We start from the raw sequence: 21,705 nt of genomic DNA on the forward strand, positions 1-21,705 counted from the left end.
GTTTTTTTTAGCATATAGAGTGAAATCGCCTTACAAAGCAAAGTGTGAACCTGAATACATGTCACCTAACAGAAGGATTAACTTGTGCCCGTTAATGATGGAATCACCTCCGGTGAGAAATAAGTTATACGTACATATGAAGCTACAAGAAGCTGGTCACATTTTTAAATAAAAAATTGTATGTAAAAATGTGTAAGAAAATCATGTGAATTACCTCTTGTCATCTTCATTTTGCAAATAATGACAACAGCAACGTGTTTTAGACGCCGTGTTTCATTACTTAATTTTTTGTAATAGAGTTATTTTTACTATGAGAAAAAAATATCCAAAAAGATGGCTTCGTCTTCTGTTGTTCCACGCCATATAACGTCTCGTTAATGCCGCAATTCATTGTATTTTTTTCACGTATTAACAATTATAAAGCGTTATTGATGTTGGGATGTATTACATGTGAATTTGGTGGGAATGTTCAATTTTTTTCGAGATTGTACAAGGAAATAAAAAAAAGATTGTTAGAAGTTGTGGGCAACTATGGGCATTGATTGAACTCGTTATTGTACCTACTTTGAGCCGACTGCCACATCTGCTAAAGTGCATTTTTGTTTTTGCTCCGTTGAACTTTGAGCTGGAAAATACGTACAATTTATTAGAAAATCCGGGGTTGTGTTTTTACTTCATTTTATGTTAGCAGAGCAATTAAGAGAACACATGAAGTTAAAAATGCACTTGAGCAGCAGAGCTGTTTTAATACATGAAATGATATTTTCAACCCTTCTGATTGTAGTTTTTACTTTTATTCTGTATACAAGACTTGTGTTTGTATTTTGTGTAGCCTGTATATGAAGCAACTCCAAAATATAGTGCTTTGTGTGAAATCTCTACCATTTATTTTGTTGTCACTATACACTCCGTACAACACGTCTCGTGAAGGTGCTCAGGGGATTATTATGACGTTGTGTGGGAAGCGGTGGGGCAGCGATTAGCGCGCTGCACTACGAACCCAGTGAGCAGAGTTCTAGTGACGATTATCTGAACCGGTCCTGGAACTCTCCTAGGTCGACTCGGCCTTAAATGGGTACCTGGAGCGGTGTGTAAACATCGCTGCTGGAGAGACGAAGACGGCCGGCCACGGTGCTGGCCACCCACCCCCTCGTGTGCCATGCCAGCCTTAATAGGTGCTCGCTAACAGCACTTGCCCCAACAGGTCGGGCTTTATGGGGGATCTTTGTCTTAATATTGCGTTTCAGAATTGAGAGATTGCGACACCTTGGGGGGGTAGTCCACCCAACTGGATTAATCATGGCTCGTACTGGATGTTCTTATTGCTGTAAATACTATGGGTTTATATGTCAATTCTTAAGCTCACGATACATGCATCCGATCGTGTGTGTGTGTGAAAGAATGTTTATTATTTATTCTGCTTGTGTTATATCGTTAAACAAATGGTGGAGCAGTGCTCCGTGCACTGCCCTATGGACCCGCTGACCAAACTTCAATTCGTGGTCACCGCTAATACCAGTGGTGAGTGATGTACGGACCATACGGTCCTGGTGTCCGCCTTCACCAACCCGAACTAACCAGCATAGTGAAGTACGTTCATGACCGACACGGCATAGGTAAGTCGTCGTCTAGCAGCGGATTGGTTGTGGACTGGAGCGGCGTTATTTCACTGTTGTATGTAACAGGGTTCCGCGTTCACCCATGCAGTCACCAGAGATGCTACCGTTCACCACAATGTCGATTTATTTTGATCAAACCGCAGCGTGTAGCCATTGCTGCAGGCTGCTTTGGTTTATTTGTGTTGGGAGTACGGCTTCAGTTTGGTTTGCAGGTGTCCTCCATCTGATAACAGTTTGTCGTTACCCTCCCTGCTAAGTATGGACTTTTGCGCTTCACTTTTCATTCACCTTCAGTGTTTATGGTGCTATTAATATCAACATCGTTTACGAGATGCTCAAATTCACTTACAAATCGATGAGCTCCCACAGGCACGCAACACAGCTGGTGTAAATACAGAATGTTTTTTTATGGATTGGGCATGTACATTTTGCAGAACCAAAGCATTTAGAATTGCTCTCGTGTTCTCTGGTTATGCCACACACCAGAGGTCGCAACCGGGTACCCGATACCCGTACCCTACCCGATACCTGGGGTACCCATTTGCGACCCTGGTGCGGCCGGGTACGGGTATGGAATCAAAACCCGTTTGCGACCTCTGCCACACACTGACGTATGCCCGACGTTTCGCTCCGCATGCTAAGCGGTCGTTCATAAATTACGTCACGCACCTATGGGGGGGTCGGACATTTATGACGGATGTGTGACGAGGGGGGCGGGGTTTGAGAAATGTGACGTCACATAAAAATACAACTTTAAATATAGACAACACGTTCTCCTTCATTAAATAGACTTTTTAATAAATGTTTTCTCCTAGAACAGAGTGCAGCGGCACATTAAATACGCACTACAATGACAATAGTTTAAAGCGATTTGAAGCATGTTTTATTTGGGGGGCAGAGCTTTGTGACGTCATATTTGAGGGGGGGGTCTGACTTTTTGTGACGAGGGGGGGGGGGGTCAAAAATCGTCCAAAATCGCGTGACATCATTTATGGACGGCCCCTAAAATACTTCCAGCGCGCATAGCAAAACATCGGGACATGCCCAACAACACACGGTACGCCTGTAACATAAGTTGCATTTTACTCGGAATTTATCTTTAATTGGTGCTCATTATTATATTTACTTTTGTTATATTGGTGACCTAGGTCACGCTTGCACAAGAGACTGATTGGTCTCTTAGAGAATTCGTCACCCGCTTAAACTAACTCCAACTACACAACGGAGAGAGATACGCGGCACGATCGTTCACGCAAAAAAACCCTCCGGAGTGGGTGTTTAAATGGCTTGTGTCAATACTTGCTTCAGATTGGACAGCGTGCTGATAGAGAAGCTGTGTCATGTTATTTCGAGCACAAGGCATTAATTGTGCCGGGGACAGGGGCTCCCTTGTACACACCACTGTACAGACATCTTTTCGTCCGGGACGTTATGTCCAATGACATGAAAAAAAACGAGTCTTTTTTTTAAACAAAATTTCACTCTGCATTTTTACTTGGCAGTCATTAAATCGACATTGGGTTGGAGCGGTTCGTGGATGTCGACAGCTTGCCCCATCCCTGCACATTTCTCGTCGTCGGTGTTTTTCTCCCCCGTGTTTTGGCTTTAGATTCGAACACCGTGAAGATAAAATATTCGCTCATCCGTGTACCGAACAGCAGCTGGGCTTCGTCAACATGGTCTAGATTTTTGCATTGTCAGTTCATTGTTTACCGTTTTTAATCCAATTTATATATTTAGCAAATGCACTCAAAATTATGTGTTTGTGTAGGGATAAGTTAATGCGTCTCTAGCCCTAACACCTGAATACATGTGCGACGACATCTTATTGAGCCATTTCAGTGTGAATACGTTTAGCATGAGGGCAAGTAAAGAGTGAAAGGCTGTTTAGTGCCAGCCGTCCACCCACCTCGGAGAAGAAGCGATACAATCAGTTCGTGTGCAGGTGTTCAGTCGGTTCGTTGCATGGCAGGATCGTGAGAGGTGGCGGCGGCTTGGGAAGGCCTTCATCCAGCAGTGGATTGACCATGGACGATGATGATATTCATCTTGGTTCTTTCGGTAAAGTCACGTAGAAGGGATATAATAAAAATGTACCGTAATAAAATATAATTCTCACGACGTTTCGGCCACAACACAAGCAGCCGTCCTCAGGTGAAGAAACAGAGCTGTCGGAAAGACAGCGCTCCAATGAACACTGCTAAGCTTGGCAGCGTATTTAAGTTGGGTGGGAGGAGCAGGGCGCCTCGACAAAGGAGTTTACATATCAACAGGAATTTAGCATAGAAGTAGCTATGATAATGTGAGAGATTAGCATGATGTTAAAGTGAGAAATTAGCATGTAACTGGGAGATTAGCATGTTGTTAATGTGAGGAATTAGCATGTAACTGATCACGGAAGTGGCTATGTTAAAGTCAGAGTTTACATATCAACAGAGGAATTTAGTATATTGACGCTAAAGAACTGCAACTACCCAACTATCATACAATAAACCGATGTGAAAGAACTAAATATAAACTACATCAATATAATCAATGTACTCAATATACTCTCCAATAAGCTGAGCTATTAACATTAAGTAACTGGGTATACACTACTCTATATAATGACTATCATATAGTGAACCGATAAAAAACTAAAATATAAACTACATCAATATACTCTCCAATAGGCTGAGTCAATATACTAAATTCCTCTGTTGAAATGTAAACTCTGACTAACATAGCCACTTCCGTGACCAGTTACATGCTAATTCCTCACATTAACAACATGATAATCTCCCAGTTACATGCTAATTTCTCACTTTAACATCATGCTAATCTCTCATATTATCATGGCTACTTCTATGTTAAATTCCTCTGTTGATATGTAAACCAGAGGTGTGGACTCGAGTCATGTGACTTGGACTCGAGTCAGACTCGAGTCATGAATTTGATGACTTGCGACTCGACTTGGACTTGCATAACAATGACTTTGTCCCACCTATGAGATGTGGACTCGAGTCATGTGACTTGGACTCGAGTCAGACTCGAGTCATGAATTTGATGACTTGCGACTCGACTTGGACTTGCATAACAATGACTTTGTCCCACCTATGAGATGTGGACTCGAGTCATGTGACTTGGACTCGAGTCAGACTCGAGTCATGAATTTGATGACTTGCGACTCGACTTGGACTTGCATAACAATGACTTTGTCCCACCTATGAGATGTGGACTCGAGTCATGTGACTTGGACTCGAGTCAGATTCGAGTCATGAATTTGATGACTTGCGACTCGACTTGGACTTGCATAACAATGACTTTGTCCCACCTATGAGATGTGGACTCGAGTCATGTGACTTGGACTCGAGTCAGACTCGAGTCATGAATTTGATGACTTGCGACTCGACTTGGACTTGCATAACAATGACTTTGTCCCACCTATGAGATGTGGACTCGAGTCATGTGACTTGGACTCGAGTCAGACTCGAGTCATGAATTTGATGACTTGCGACTCGACTTGGACTTGCATAACAATGACTTTGTCCCACCTATGAGATGTGGACTCGAGTCATGTGACTTGGACTCGAGTCAGACTCGAGTCATGAATTTGATGACTTGCGACTCGACTTGGACTTGCATAACAATGACTTTGTCCCACCTCTGATGTAAACTCCTTTGTCAAGGCGCTCTGCTCCTCCGACTCAGCTTAAATACGCTGCCAAGTGTTCATTCGAGCGCTGTCTTTCTGACAGCTCTGTTTCTTCACCTGAGGACGGCTGCTTATGTTGTGGCCGAAACGTCGTGAGAATTTAATTTTATTATGTTTCATTTTTATTATTTCCCTTCTACGTGACTTTACCGAAAGAACCAAGAAGATGAATCCCTGCATTCACGAAAGCTTTAAATCGAAAGATGATTATATTCCTGAGCAATTTTATCAATGAGTTTAGTTGTGATGGCTAGGATGAGTACAAATGCAATGCTATTACATTAAACTGCAGCTTTATATCTCAGACACTGCCATTCATTCGTACATCAGATTGCAGGGGGAGTGGTTGCACAGTGGTTAGATCACTGGCTATGAACCGTGCGACCTGTGTCCAATTAAATCACGGCTAACATCCGTGGTGAGTCATATCTGAATTAGTTCCCTGGCATAACCCCCCCTCACGCGCCTTCAAAAAAGCCCCACCCTAACCAGCGTGGTGAAGTATGGTCAAACAACCCTCATGAGATGTATAATATTTTCCCCCCGCACCTCCGATTAGCACGGTTGGCTACGTACGGTGCAAACAAGTTCAACATACATCGATAGTTCACATATAGTTCACGGGGACACCTTCAGCAGTGGATTGTACATTCTACATTATATATAATTCCAGGAATTTACTTGCTGAAGGAGCGACCTTTTTCTTTGTATTTCGGGTCAACCCTGTAAACAATTACCGTGCAATATTGTTAGCTCTTACCGTAACCCTAAACTGCACCATTTGTACTGGTAGGAACCTCCTGGTTACACCAGCCCACAGGGGATTATTGTGTCCGTCCGTCGTGCATCCAAAAATGGGAGGGGTGGGGCTGGGTGGAGAGGGGAGGGTGGGGAGGGGTGGGGTGGGGAGGGGCTGGGTGGGGAGGGTGGGAGAGGTGGGGCTGGATGGGGAGGGGCTGGTCACCCCGTGGTGCCCTTATAAAACTCAACGTTTAACCTACTCACGCCGGCTTGTGCCCGCCCTCACAGTCGGCCATATTTGCGGAATACACCACGCCGCCGTTGACCCTGGCCATTGACCGAGCAACCCAACGTTCCTACCAGCTCCCTCCGCAGGAATGTGTGCTCCATAACACTGTATTATTCAAACTCATATTTTAAACTAAATTGTTTGACATCTCTTGGTGAATCTATGTGCCGTGTCCTTTCTCAAAGACGTTGGCGGCCTTCCTTTTATTTAGCTTTGTCCATGATATGTGCTCAGTAACTTTTTTATTCAATACTCCCAATTGTTAAAATGGCTTTTGAACAATACTTAATTCGCTGTCTTCCCTAGTTTATTGTAACTAATTACCCCATTCAAAACATTCAGTGTCTTGGTTTCTCATGACATGTCCAAGAAATATCACTCGCCTTTCTCTAACGATCCTTATAAATGTTATTTTTGTATCTGCTACTCATCTTGTCTTACTTTTCGTGAATAGCGGAGCCAAATAAGGTGGAATCTTAACCAGGGCCTGACCTATCTGGCGTCACTCGCATTACAACATTCATATTTTGCATTCCAGAAAAATGACTACTAACGCTTCCTCGATTTGTTTAAACTCACCCTTTTGATAAGTCTCTTTTCAAGGATCCACAGGGCTTGGGCAACTCACTGATTTATTTTAAGCTTTCGCTTTTCTTTTTACTTACCCCTCCCTACACACGCCTGAAACGTAAAGCTGCCGAAGGTAGTTTTGTTTAAACAGCGGGGATATACCGTAAGACTGAAAATATGCGTACGATTATATTGCGATATAGTCATGCGCCAAAAAAAACCACACACACCTATGCCCTTTTTAAGTATTTGCATTATTAACTTCGGTCGGTGCCGTTGTCAAAACGTGCGTCTGCCGGATGGAGGGAGGCAGGTTATCGACAAGAGTGATAGGCAGATGTTGGTGACCCTCACGGGCGGTGACCCCATAGGAATGAAGGTGACCCCGGGGGAAGACTGAAAGCCCACATGGTGGGAGACTATAAGAGCGGTCGTTTGAGATCGAGTATCGACTGAACACCAAGTGAAAGATTTAGCAGCAGAAGATTTTATTTTTGGTGTAACGCCCTTCCTTTACGCTGTGGCGTCTCGGAACGCTTTACGCAAGATAGGCGACGTGCATCACATCTCATCATGAACATTGGAAAGGGCACTTCAAGTGGGAAGCTCTTCCTGTGGGCACAAGGTGATTTCGCACCTGGCCTGTAATCGAGAATTAGTCTGCCAGTAGGTGGCAATGCTTGCTCTGTGTGATCCCAATTGAGTTTCATGATGCCAGCACGAATGGACTTCTGTTGTTTTTCGAATGACGTCACGGAATCTTTAACGTCTTCAGGAAGCAAACGCAAGGTGTGGTGGCATCAACGGCATTGGCCACGGTGAACTCTTGACCTCGTTTTCAACATTACGACAACCTGGGCAGGAATCTTCCTTTTTCTCTCTCTCTCTTTCTCCACTCATTCTTGCCCTGGGCCATCTCCACCTCTGCTCTGCAGTCCTTCATATCCCGGTTCACAATTTCGAACCACCTCTTTCGTTCTTTCTTGGCCTGTCTCTCGGCCTCTGCTCTGGTGTTGTGTCCACGTTCGTCACCTCTCAGTGCCGAGCCCCTCTCTTCTTTCGACATGTCCGAATCATGCGGGTTGACTGTATGGTGAGCTTTCCTGAGATGGGTACCCCCCCCCCCCCCCTTTGCCTTATAATTACAAATGAACGTACAAGGTACATTTACTCATGGCCAGCTAGGAGGTAATCATGACCTTTGAACTTTGGGGTGTTTCCCCTTTGGTTGTCGACCTCTGGGGTGCCACTTCCGTCCCTGTCTCGGTGACCCCTTCGTGATTGATGCTTTGCGTGCAACGTTCCGTTCTGACCCGCCAAGTTGTTTACCCTATTCTCAGATGCAACTCTGCACGCACATTTTCACATGCATCGGCATCAAAAGGGGGGAAGGACCGAAGCTCGTTTTCTATTTTAAATAATCGCTCCGTAACATTCATGAGAGATGGGGCGGGGGGAATTTGCTAAACGCTGATTTGTGGTGTAAAGTAATAATTCTGGCGTAAGACTTTTACAAAAATATATAGTTTTACATTAAAAAAAAGAATCCGTTGGCGTCTACCGCAGTGCAGGAAGTGATGAATTTATACAAACGTATGAAAATGCCTTCCAGGCGACTCGCGTGAAATCTGAAATTCTGATCTCGCCCTCGGCGGTTAGCATCGCGTCCGTGCACGCGTGCAATGGAAAAAAAACACACCCTAACCCTGGCCCTCTCGATTACGATTATTACTTATTTTACAACAGCCCTTGGCCACTATGAGACCTCTTTTACCAGTGGCAAAATATAGTAATAGGCTTTTACCCTTTCAACTGGTGCAAAAACTGACACCTTTATACAAGGGATCATGTTTGCAATAACCACAACACAAGCAGTCAAAATGCAAACAAAAAGAAACAACTCTGATGATGATAATGATATGCACTATCCTTGAAGTTGATTGGTCCACACCCGAGACAGCTTTTCTTAGATTGGCCCTTGGCCAATCTGCTGCTGGATGAAGGCTCCTACGCCGTGTCGGCCATGGAGGGGGGTGGGGGCTGTTGGAAATATTTTTCTATACTGGTCATGTCAGTGGGGGTCGGGGGGTGGGGCAAGGGGGAGGTTGCCCCTTGACGTTCGTCGTGGCTATAAGATTCTCACTAAGGACGCCCATCAGGTTCATAGCGCAACGCTGCTAACCGCTGCGCCACCGCTCCGCCGCCCCAAGATTACGTAACCCAGTCGTTAGATAATGCAGCACCTCGATGACATTAGCATGCGCACTGGGCACGTCGCTGCGGCGAAATTGAACACAGATTATGCCTCGTTATGCAAAGGAATTCAAGCGGTCGAGAGAGGACGCCCAGCATGGTGGCCAAGTGATGAAATCGGCTCGTGTGCAGTGATACGAGCTGGATTGTTACATCGCAGGAGCGTGAGAGATGGTGAGGGCTTGGGAAGCCTTCAACCTAGCAGCGAATTGATCGTGGCTGCTGCTGATGATGATGATTGTTTTTCCTACGTGTTATTAAAACGTCATTTTTCTAACGGAGGTTGACACGTGGGTTTACTAGACTGGCCCCGTGGCTCGGGGAGGACCCTTTTGTGCCTGAAATTGATTGCCGCCGTCAACGTGTGCAGGTGAGAGATTGTGTACGAGAGGTGGCGCTTTTTCTCCATGCACGTGCGCCTTGTGGGGAGCGGTGGCGCAGCGGTTAGCGCTACGCTGCGCTACGATGACGATTATAGCTGAACCGGTCCTGGGCCTCCCCTAGGTCGACTCAGCCTCAAATGAGTATCTCGTGCGGTGTTTAAACATCGCCACGAGGGAGACAAAGGCGGTCGGGCGTGGTGCTGGCCACCCACCCCCTCGTGTGCCGTTCCGGCCTTCATAGCTCCTCGCTAACGGCACTTTGCCCCAACAGTCTGTTAAGGCTATACGGGGGATCTTTGTCTTTGTACCTGGTGCGATGGAGAGCGGTAGTATTCCTGGTTAGCGTGCTGCGCTACGAACTTGGCCACCCAAGTTCGATTCCCGCTCACGGCCAATACCGGTGTCGATTATCTGAATCTGTCCTGGGCCTCCCCTCGGTCGACTCAGCCTTAAATGAGTACTTGTGTAAAAAAAATGAGCACTGGGGAGATACGGGTGGCCATTGGTGGTGCTGTCCACCCACTCCCTCGTCTGCCGTGTCGGTCTTCATAAGTTGCTGCTCGCTAACGGCACTTGTCCCAACAGCCTGTGAAGGCTACACGGGGGATCTTTGTCTTTGTTTCCAGCTAAGCGTGGTCTTTCACGATAACCCTCCATGAGTGGGTGTGAGCTGCACTCAGAAATAAAATCACGTTTCCGTTTTAAATAACATTGCGTCACCGCAAAGAATTAAGAACGTGCACTCATACAAGCACACACATAACACACATAATGAATAGACATGCAACACACACACAACACATGCATAGCCAAGATACATAATACACACAACATATGAATGCATAATACAAACACATTCACAACACGTACATAATGCCTATATACTGACAACGCAAACAACACAATGCAAAGCACACCGAGTAAACACAAAACGCAGTCACAACACCACACAATCGTTTGCGTACGATCCACCTGCCAGAAACTATTGCCATATGAGTCTTGAATAAGAGTCATTGTCCGAAACGTCAACCTAATGTATACCATCTATTATGAAACTGTTCATTTCAAGAGATGGTAAGTGTTGCTTAAAGTTCAATGGTGGTCGGAAATCCCAATATTCATTTATCATTGAATATCGTCCTTATTAATGTTGAAGGCAAATGTATTAGATTTTCCGCCCACCCTATACATTACCCTCCAGTATTAACATATTACAGTGTATACTAATTTAATTACACGTATTATAACGTATACCTATGATGCGTGTGCCTCAACGTACAATCACAGAATGTGTTAGCAGATGTATTGCTTTCCTGCGCAACAGCACCAAGCTTGAACAGCTGCTCGCTAACAGCACTTGCCCAATCAGTCTATTGAAGGCTATAAGGGGAGGGGGATCTTTGCCTTTATAGATTTGAAGTTTTCGTGGCTGCAAGGATCCATACTCTTTGGTGCTTTCGGTAAAGTCACGTAGGTGAAAAAAATAAGAATAAAAATATAAATAATCAAAGTATATCACGACGTTTCGGAAGCAACACAAGCTTCCGTCATCACGTGGGACAACCACAGCAAAAATGAAAAAAATTATTGTAAAAATAAATAAATACCTTTTTTTTCCTTATTTTTTTTAGATTTTTTTTTTTTATAAAAAAAAATTGCTGTGGCTGTCCCACCTGATGACGGAAGCTTGTGTTGCTTCCGAAACGTCGTGATTTCATTTGATTATTTCTATTTTTATTCGTATTTTTTCTTTAAATTTTTTCACCTACGTGACTTTACCGAAAGAACCAAAGAGTATATTTGTCTTTGTTGCATGTGTGTTCAGTTACGGCGGTGACTCGCTGGTCCATTGGGAGGCCCGGAGCAGAATACATTTTTTAAGGACCCCCATTACATTTATAAACCCCTAGTGAGATGGCAGAAGAGCTGTAGACAAGGGAGATAGATTGTAGTGAGATTAGAGAAACATAGACACCACAGAGATGTAGTGAGATGAGGGATGCGGACAAGATAGAGGTCAGATTGTATTTTCTCCGTCAATTGACTTGTGTTTATAAGTGTTTGAATTTGATCTGATGGGGCGCACGTTGTATTCATCGTTATATATATCCAGGGCCCCATTGATCGATTTGGGGCAATGCGTCGTTTGTTTATGCCCAGCATCACCCACCAGTGTTGTATGTAGACACAAAGATCCCCCGTGTAGCCTTAAACCTACTGTTGGGGCAAGTGCTGTTAGCGAGTAGCGCCTATGAAGGCCGGCAGGGCACACGCGGGGGTGATTGACCAGCACCACGCCCGACCGCCTTTGTCTCCCCGGTGGCGATGTTTACGCACTGCACCAGGTACTCATTTGAGGCTGAGTCGACCTAGGAGAGGTCCAGGACCGGTCCAGATAATCGTCACCGGTGTTGGTAGCCGTCTTGTTCAACAAGTGATGATGGTGACACTGCCTTGGCACAGTGGTTGTGCTCAGTGTTTGTGTGTCTCATCTGAATAAGTAATTCGCTCCCTCCTAAATCAACACTGAGCAAATAGAAGCATTAAAACGCAACACATTCGTCGATAACACTGCCTTTACGTTAGATAATATGCGACGTTTTGGGCAATTGTCCTTTGGGCCATTGCCCAAAACGACGTGTCGGAGTGGTTTTTGATTCGTTTAAGACCACAGAGTGTTGTTATTGACCAATTTGTTGCGTGTTGTTGATGTTGTTATTTTGCACAGTAGGGGGCACAGCTGGCGCATCTGCCAGTCATCTCAGCCAGTCAACAACCCACAGCACCTGGGTCTGTCCCGCGACCTCCTGGCATCCACAATGTGCACCTAGACTGGCACTGGCGCCGTGGTGACGTCACCGCCACTTAGTGGCGAATGGCTGCTGCTGTTGTTGTTATGTGTGCTTGTCCACCACTGCCAACGCAGCAGTAGCAGCTTCAGACAATGTTTTTTTTTCAACTTACAAGCGCATCTCTCCCTCCCTCGCTCCCTCCTCCCTCCCTCGCTCCCTGCCCTCTCGCCCATCGGTGATGACAAATCTTCGCTCTGCCTCCATTGGCCCGGCCCTCGGCTCCACGGGACCCAATTGGACGTGGAGGGAGGGCTGCCGATGTTCAAAGGTGGCGCTATATTGCCCAGTGGACCCCCCTCAGCCTTTCTAGCCCTGCATCACATCCAACGCGCGCTCTCGGCGCACGGGGAGGGAGTCGCGCTCCCTCGCCCGCTCTTCTCTCTTCTCTCTCTACCCCGCGCGGATGATGATGGCACGAGGGGGCACACAGCCACATCGTCCATCTCATCATCATCGTCTTCCCTTGGAGGATATGCGTGCTGTCTAGAGGATAAGGGGAAAGAGGTCTGTGCAGAAGTCTTGGTGGTCACACTCCGGGCTGGCGCGTTCCTCTTCGCCAACGTATTCGTCCTCATCTCGTCGTCCGTCATCATCAGAAGCCACCTCCATCATCGTCATCCTATCCCCATCACCACTCGTCAAATCAGCCGTCATCATCATCATCACCAACAACAACAACAACCACGAACGCCTCTTCGGCTCCTGCTCCCAGCTGATCGCTGGAGGCAGCCTCCCGGATGGCTACCGAGGTGCTGCTGAGGACCCGACGCGCAGAACCAGCCGGAGCCACCAGAGATGTCCGGGTTCGCGGTTCGACACCAGCTACACGCCGGTCCGCGCTGGTTCAGTTGCAGCCACAGCAGCAGCAGCAGCAACGTCATCTTCACCAGCAGCAACGGCAGCAATCGCCGTGCTCTTCCTCAACCGCAGCAGCAGCAGCATCCTCCCCGTTCACTTACTCCTGCCCGGCTTCGCGAGTCAAACCGGGACGTCCTGGGTCTCCGGTTGCCACCGCCGCCGCTGCTGCCGCCACTGCCGGCTTGGCTCATCGCGGAGTGCGGAGACACCAACACACGCACAACCTGAAGCATCGCTACGAGTTCCTGGAGACCTTGGGCAAGGGGACGTACGGCAAAGTGAAGAAGGCGATCCACAGGGCGAGCGGACGCAAGGTGAGGCGGCCCTGGCGATTGTGGTGGTGGTGGCCGTGGCGGTGGTGGTGGTGGCCGTGGTGGTGGTGGTGGCCGTGGTGGTGGTGGTGGTGGCCGTGGTGGCGGTGGTGGTGGTGGCCGTGGTGGTGGTGGCCGTGGTGGCCGTGGTGGCGGTGGTGGTGGTGGCCGTGGTGGGTTGTGACGAGCGGCGTTGGAGCAGTTCGCGCTGCACCGCGCTCTGAAGCCCGGCCACGCGAGTTCGATTTCTGCACGAGGCCAACATCGGTGATGAATATTATGAACCGGTCTTGGGCCCTCCCCTAGGTAGACTCAGCCTCAAATGAGTATCTGGTGCGGTGTGTAAACATCGCCACTGGGGGGACAAAGGCAGCCGGGAGTGGTGTTTGCCCCCCCCGCGCCGTGTGCCGTACTGGCCTTTTATAGGTGCTCACTGACAGCACTTGACCCAACAGTCTCTTAAGGCTAGAAGGTGTGTCTTTGTGGTGGTGGTTAGTGCTGCACTGCGCTACAACCCCGGCCACACGAGTTCGATTTCTGCACGAAGCCAACATCGGTGATGAATATTCTGAACCGGTCCTGGGCCCTCCCCTAGGTCGACTCAGCCTCAAACGTGTACCTGGCACGGTGTGTATAGAACATCAGGACTATGGAGACGAAGGTGGCCTGGCATGTTGCTGGGTAACCTCACCCCCTTGGTCGACGTTCCGGCCTTAATGCTCGCGAACAGCACTTGCCCTGACAGTTTGCTGAATGCTCATAATCTTTATTTATCCTGGAGAAATCCGATGAGCTATGAAGCTCTTTTTCACAGATGCCCAATGCTATATGGGGGAATCGTTGGCTTTGTTGATTGTGGTAGTGGTGCCTGATGGTGATAATGGTTATAATGTTGATGATTGATGATGATGGCGAGAGGTGATGATTGCAAGGTGGTTATTGTTGAATTATAATTATATCATGTATAGTTGCCCAGGAAAGCCTCACTGAGTCTAATGACTCAATATCACGAGGGTCCTGCAATGTTTTTTTTTGCAGGCGAGGAGTGATGATTGCTATGTATAATCCAAACGATGTATTGCGGTTCTGCTATTGACGATGGGTGCTGATGGTGGTGTAGGGGGTGATCGTGAAGGTTATGATGATGACTGTCGATGCTGGTGATGACGAGTGGTGTTGCTGTTGCTGCATATGACGGCTATGGTTATGATGATGGTGATGATGTTGATGCTGCTGCTGGTAATGATGATGATGTTGCTGATATTGGCGGAGGTGCCGCAGTTGATTAGGTCGATGGCAATGGGGTTCTACTGCTGTTGGTGCTGCTGCTTGTGATGGCGGTGATTCCATACGGTGATGATGCTGGTGCTGCTGATGTTGATGACGATAGCATCGGCTGGTGGTGGTGCTGATGATCATCATGCCACGGGGTGATGCTGCCGTTGATATGGATGGTTGTGGCGTTTGGTCCTGCTGCAGATGATGATTGAACGACGCTGTCCGAGTACTGGAATGTATGTTGAACTTTTTTTGCACCGTACGTAGCCAAACGTGCTGATACAAACGCTGCTGATTGCCGAGGTCTCCATGCTGCAGAAATGTTGAATGCATTACTGTCAGCTCGTCACCCTCAAGGTTGGGCAGAATTTCGCCGGCGAGAGCTAAAAATATTATCTGAACCACGTGCACCACTGCCCGTGCATGCAGTCGGTGTGTGCGAGACTGCTGCTCCGTTCGCGCGGACGTTGCCGCTGTATTATTATGTAACGGTTGATTAAGGTAATGGTGATATAACAAAGAAGAAGATCCCCTCCCCTCCCCCCCCGTATAACCTTCAACACACCGTTAGGGGCAAGTGCCGTGAGTGAGCATCTTTGAAGACGGGAATGGCACGTGAGCTTGAATTGACCTTCAAAAAGAAATGCACGCATTTGATTCGCGACCACGGCTAACATCAGTAGCGAGTGATATCTGAACCAGCCCTAGCCGCACCCTCCCACCCAACCCAGCCCCCTTCCAAATACACTCGTCCGCGCCTACTGACCAGTGTGGTGAAGTATGGTCAAATACCACCCCCGCCCCCCACACAAGCGACACGGTGTGGTGAAAGTCTTTATCCAACAGAGGACTGACAAAGGGCTGTGGAGCATTATCATCACACAGCTGACAACATGTGGAATGTAGCAATGACCTGTTGGTAGCATGTCTTACGAGTGGACGTCTTATTGCGTTTGCGTAGAGGGCCAATCGGTGCTAATACTTGGCAGTTTCGCGAGAGGTGGCGGCGGCGGCTTGTGGAGGCCTTCATCCAGCAGTGGATTGAACATGGCTGATGACGACGATGATGACTCTCCACTGACAAGCAAGAGCAGTGACGGCTACGGTTTTTTTCGTTGCAAAAATCCGGATCCCTCTGACGAAAGACATAATGAGCCTCAATTGGCCCTCACCTGCTCAAATAAAGTCACCTGCACTAATTAAAAATGCGTCATGCATAATGCACCCGCTACCTGGCTGGCACACAGGTGTACCGTGATGATGACGTTGATTGGGCGGGCATTTACGGTTCACGTTCATGGTAGAGCAGAGGTGGTGGCGATACGCGTGTGCCAATTGTAAATTGGCTGACGTTTGCTTCTGAGTGGAAGGGGAACATAACACATTCCTGCGGAGGGAGCTGGTAGGAACGTTGGGTTGCTCGGTCAATGGCCAGGTTCAATGGCCAGGGTCAACGGCGGCGTGGTGTATTCCGCAAATATGCCCGACTGTGAGGGCGGGCACAAGCCGGCGTGAGTAGGTTAAACGTTGAGTTTTTATAAGGGCACCACGGGGTGACCAGCCCCTCCCCACCCTTCCAACCCCCCACCCAGCCCCTCCCCACCCAGCCCCTCCCCACCCTCCCCACCGTCCCCTCCCCACCCAGCCCCACCCAGCCCCTCCCTGCACGACGGACGGACACAATAATCCCGTGTGGGCTGGTGTAACCAGGAGCTTCCTACCAGTATTATCTCGAGAATGTGTTTGTACGCTCACAGCCGACACCGGTCCTGGGCCTCGCCTAGGTTAGCTCAGCCTAAAATTAGTACCTGGTGCGATGTGTTAACATCACCACTCAGGAAACAAAGGCGGCCGGGCGTGATGCTGGCCACCCACCCCCTCGTGTGCCGTGCCGGCCTTCATAGGTGCTCGCTAACAACACTTGTCCTAAAAGTCTGTTCAGGCTATAAGGGGGATCTTTGTCTTCGTAGGTTGCGCAGTGGTTGGTGACAAATAGCTGCACCGGTCCACCCCTAGGTCGACTGCACCTTAAATGAGTACCTGGTGCAATGTGTATATTTCAGTATTGGGGAGATGAAGGTGGCCAGGCGTGGTGCTGCTTACCCACTTACTCGTCGTGTTCTGTGCCAGCCTCGTGATGTTCTTGTTAACAACACTTGCCCCAACAGTCTGTTCAATGCTATATAGGAGATCTTGTCATTGTCTATGTGGGTGTGTGTATATTTGTACGTACGTATGTAGTTACATGTCTAAATGTGTCTACGAGTAGATCTGTGTGTAGGGTTGTACGTGTCTTTGTATGTACCACTGTGCATATGTATGTGTAGGTGTGTGCCTTTGTCTGTGTCTGTGTGCTCACACAGAAGCTCTCAGCAAAGCCCTGGGATTTAAATTAAATCCTCCGACTCCACGTGGGGCCATGTGGCCAAATTTTATCTCTGCACCCCAACAGACACGACCTCTCTCTCTCTTTCCTCTTCGGAAACACAAAGATCTTGCATTTGCCATCCTCAGCCGTGATCCATCCACTGCTGGATGTTGTTGACCCCCCCCCCCCTCAAGCCGTGCCGCCACCACCTCTCTCGATCCTGCGACGTAACGATCCACCTCGCGCCTGCACAGGCAAGCGATTTCACCGCTCCATCTCCACTTTGGATGTGCTCTCGGGTCCATTCCATTGTTGTTGCCACTTGGTGTTGGTGGATCCACGCTCATTATATTCCAGCAACAATCGAAAAACGAAGACGAGCAAAAAACAATGTTAAATCTGCAGAACATAAGAGGGCACTCCTCCAGCGGCGAGCTGCCTTGCCTACGTCGAAGAGGCTTCGGGAAGGCCTCCGTCCAGCAGTAGAGTGACTACGTCTGACAATGATGACGACGACGACGATGATGATCGCGAAGAGGTCGAGGAGATAAGGCCGCTCACGACGGTTTACATTCCGCACATACCCAAGCCTCCGACCCAGGCCTTGATGTCCTGTAACATCTGGAAAATGACACATCATGTGCGTGACAATTTGGCCAGACACTCCGCTGAGCGAAAAAAGGCAGAGAGGCCAAGATGGATTTCACTCCCCGCCGCCGCCTCACCTCCATCCTCCCCCCCCCCAACCTCCTCCCACGCCACCGCACGCCCAAAGCATTCCAACGTCGAGTCGTGGCAAACGGGCCGTTTCATTGCTCGAAATAACATTTGGGCGAAAGAAAGAGAAAGTTTTAAAAGAGACAGTTGTAAAAAAAAACCCGAGTTCTTTTTAAGGGATATTTTTTATCCATTCATTCCAGCTCACGGAGATGGTGGTGGGGGGGAGGGACAGAGCTATTTATAGGGCTCGCTGTCGGTTGGGTTGCTGCCGTGAGTGAGAGAGGGTGCGTGCCCCAGTGTACTCTCTGGGAAGAGTTTAGATTTGGGATGATAGAGTTTTGGCAGCAGTTACAAGCCCTTTGATTCACAAAGGTGGAATTCGAGACACGGAGGCAGCGGGGGTTGGATGCCGAGTGAGGTGCTGGGTGGGTTGGGTGGAAGGTTGCTGAAAGTGGCGGTGAGCGCTTCACGCCCTGCGCTACGAACCCGGCGGCCCGAGTTTGATTCCTGCTCACGGCCAACACCGGTGTCGATTATCTGAACCGTTCCTAGGCCTACCCTAGGTCGACTCGGCCTCAAATGAGTACCTGGTGCGGTGTGTAAACATCGCCACAAGGGAGGCAAAGGCGGCCGGGCGTGGTGTTGGCCACCCACCCCCTCGTGTGCCGTGCCGGCCTTCATAGGTGCTCGCTAACAGCACTTGTCCCAACAGTCTGTTCAGGCTATAGGGGGGTGGGATCTTTGTCTTTGATTGTGGCGATGCTGGTGGTGTTCATGATGGCGGTGGCCACTGCTCGCCTCGCCCACCGCGTGAGTGCCTTAATAGGCGCTCTCACACGACACCTCACCCCGGCGAACGGCGCTGGTTTTGAAAGTCATTGTGGGCCGATTTTCCGAAATGAGCCTCGACTTGTCCCTGCGGTCGGATCAGTGGCGCAAGGGGTGACAGTGGGGCCAGGAGTTGGGGTGGAGATGTGGCTTGGGAAGCGGGTGAAGGTGAGGGATGGTGAGGGGTGAAGGATGGTGAGGGATGATGAGAGCTAGTGAGGGATGGGCATGTGGGTTGGTGAGCGAGGGAGTAGGTGAGCGAGTTGGTGAATGGACGAGTGAATGAGTAGTCGGGTGAGAGAGTGAGAGGGTTAGCGAGTGGGTCGGTGAATGAATGGGTGGGCGGGTGAGCGAACGAGCGAGCAGGTGGTGGTGAGGATATGAGGATTGATGAGGATATGAGGGATGGCGAGGGATTAGGGATGGCGAACGGTGAGGGAATGTTGAGGGGTCGTGCAGTCATGAGGGATGGTGAGGATTGGGATTTATTTCAGCCAGGTCTGTCTGAATCGGCGACCTTGAAAATACCCCCCCCCCACACACACACCCGGCCACACCACATCCAGTACACCTCTTGCTATGGCCATGGCTACTACCAAGTCACGTGCCATCTACTCCGGGTCTGCCAGCTACCGCCCGAAAAACATTTCGGTGAGAAATTAAGCACCCGGGGTGGGGGGGTTTGGGGGTAACGGGTGGTGAGGGATGTGAGGGGTTGGGACGAGGGGTGGCGTGGGGGGTGGGGGTGAGGTACGCGGAGGGATGGCGTCGCTGTTTCCCCCTACAGTGACTGCTGGCTGGGAGGTGAGGTCTTCCATCATTGGCCACGAAGTTGGAATGTTTTGCTTTGAAAAACACGGCCCTGGTTCTTGAGGAGTGCGTGTTTGTTTGCAGTAGGAAATAGCGCGTTCCCTCCTCCACCTCCACCGCTGCGACCACCACCTCGTTCGCTCACCCGCCCACCCATTCATTCACCGACCCACTCGCTAACCCTCTCATTCTCTCACCCACTCACTTACTCACCCACTCGTCCATTCACCAATTCGCTCACCTACTCCCTCGCTCACCAACCCACTTACCCGCTCACTCAACTAACTCACTCACCCACCCAAAAGACAAAGAAAAGAGCTCGCAAATAGCCTGAACAGACTTGTGAGGCAAGTGCCGTTAGCGAGCACTCGTGAAGGCCGGCACGGCACACGACGGGGTGGGTGGCCAGCACCACGCCCGGCCGCATTTGTCTCCCTGGTGGAAATGTTTACAAATCACACCAGGTACTCATCCAAGGCTGAGTCAGTCTAGGGGAAGCCCAAGACCGGTGAAGATAATTGTCACGGATGTTGGCCGTGAGCAGGAATTGATCACAAGTTTTGTAGCACAGTGGGCTAACCACTACACTACCGCTTCACAGTTCGAATCCGAGTGTTCCTCCTCTTTCTGTCTGCCGGTGTCATTCTGAGCCCGCATCTCCCCATGCTTCTCTGCGCGACTGTTTTTTTTTTACTCTTCGTTCCGTAATTGTAATGAATGCCCGTGTCATAGCACGGAGTACAAGCTGATTAAAGCACAATTCCCTTTGGGCACATGGCTACATTACCTCTCATTATCAAATCAAATTCCACTTTCCAACAGGACTCTCATCCGCCACTTTATTTGATTTTTTAAATATGTATATTGGTCCTCCTCCAGTACCTGTCCAGGGTACGCGCATACTCTGCTGTGTTTTCCAGTTGAGTTTCTTCTTCCTAACACACTCAATACGATCGACTTAAACGGTCGTTTTTTGTAGCGGATATCGATCCGGATTAGTTTTTGTGTTGGGCCTCAAATTCTGGTGATTAACCCCGCTGCTCTCCATCAAGATTGTCACGTTGATACATATATTATTTCTCTACTGCTGGCGTGCTGATCAAGTTCTGACCGATGAAGCTCGTCCTCTTCGCCGGTGGCCTGAGACTCTTCACGGCTGCCCATCGCCGTCGTCACTCGATGGCGATTTTCCACCCGAACCGCGTTGATTCTTCATCGGGGAGCAACACGCTCTGGAATTTGAGCACCGATGTTGAATTCGGCGACAAAAAAAGAAATGTAAAGCCAGCAGTGAAGAGGGAGGAGCTCTATCGGTGAGAATTTGATCGACACAATCTCGTCGGGTGGTGGAGGGCTCGATAACAAGAATTTTGGAAAAGCACCACCACCACCACGTGGCCCGACCCAAAAACAAACACAGATCGGTCGATAAACGTGCGTGTGACCTGTGGTTTGCGGGGCCATGAATCGGCCCGTATTTTTAAGCGCTCCCTGGCAGAGAGCGTTGTCCGTGTCCTCTGATTGCATCGCGGTTCCCAGGCGTGGGGGGGGGGGCAGTAGCGGAGTCGAATTTGCTGCGCGCTCTACGACACCACGCGACGCGCGCCTCGAGCGTCGCGTTTTATTGTTGCCCGTTTTGTAAGCTCGAAGATTTTCCTCTCCGCCGTGGCGACGGTGGTGGTGGTGGCGGCGGGTCGCGTAGCACGTGGTGTTTCCAGCTCGCGTAGTCGACCACGGCTGCCACCCTCCCGGCATGAAAGATCCACTGGACCCGTGTGACGGGAGGGAGAAGAAGATCTCTCGATTCCGGAAGACGATAGAGCCGTGTGTAAATCCGTCGATCCGCGTGGAGTATTCGGTGCTTCATTTCAGCTGGAGCGGTCCGGAACGCTGTTCTGGGAATTGTTTTGCCACGTCCATCTCACGCCCTTATTGTGTTTGCAAGATGCCGTGGTGGTGTGTGTGTTGGTGTGTGCGCGTGTGTGTAGTGTAGCGGTTAGCGCGCTGTGCTACGAACCTGGCGACCCGGGTTTGATTCCCGCTCACGGTCATCACCAGTGACGATTATCTGAACCGGTCCTGGGCGTCCCGTAGGTCAAATCAGTCTCAAATGAGAACCTGGTGTGGTGTG

The 21,705-nt window shown here is 49.2% G+C and overlaps 1 protein-coding gene across 1 annotated transcript in view; it reads left to right on the forward strand.

Moving 5' to 3' along the window:
* Positions 1-12,584: 12,584 nt before the first annotated feature.
* LOC144729371 (NUAK family SNF1-like kinase 1) overlaps positions 12,585-21,705 on the forward strand; it is a 59,549-nt gene continuing 50,428 nt past the window's right edge. Inside the window, exon 1 of the mRNA XM_078609593.1 lies at positions 12,585-13,573. Within this exon, the coding sequence (XP_078465719.1) occupies positions 13,139-13,573 (435 nt within the window). The 5' untranslated portion in view covers positions 12,585-13,138. The remainder of the gene's footprint in view (positions 13,574-21,705) is intronic.

Source organism: Lampetra planeri, chromosome 32 (genome assembly GCF_965212315.1).
Source record: "Lampetra planeri chromosome 32, kcLamPlan1.2.h2, whole genome shotgun sequence".
NCBI lineage: Eukaryota > Metazoa > Chordata > Hyperoartia > Petromyzontiformes > Petromyzontidae > Lampetra > Lampetra planeri.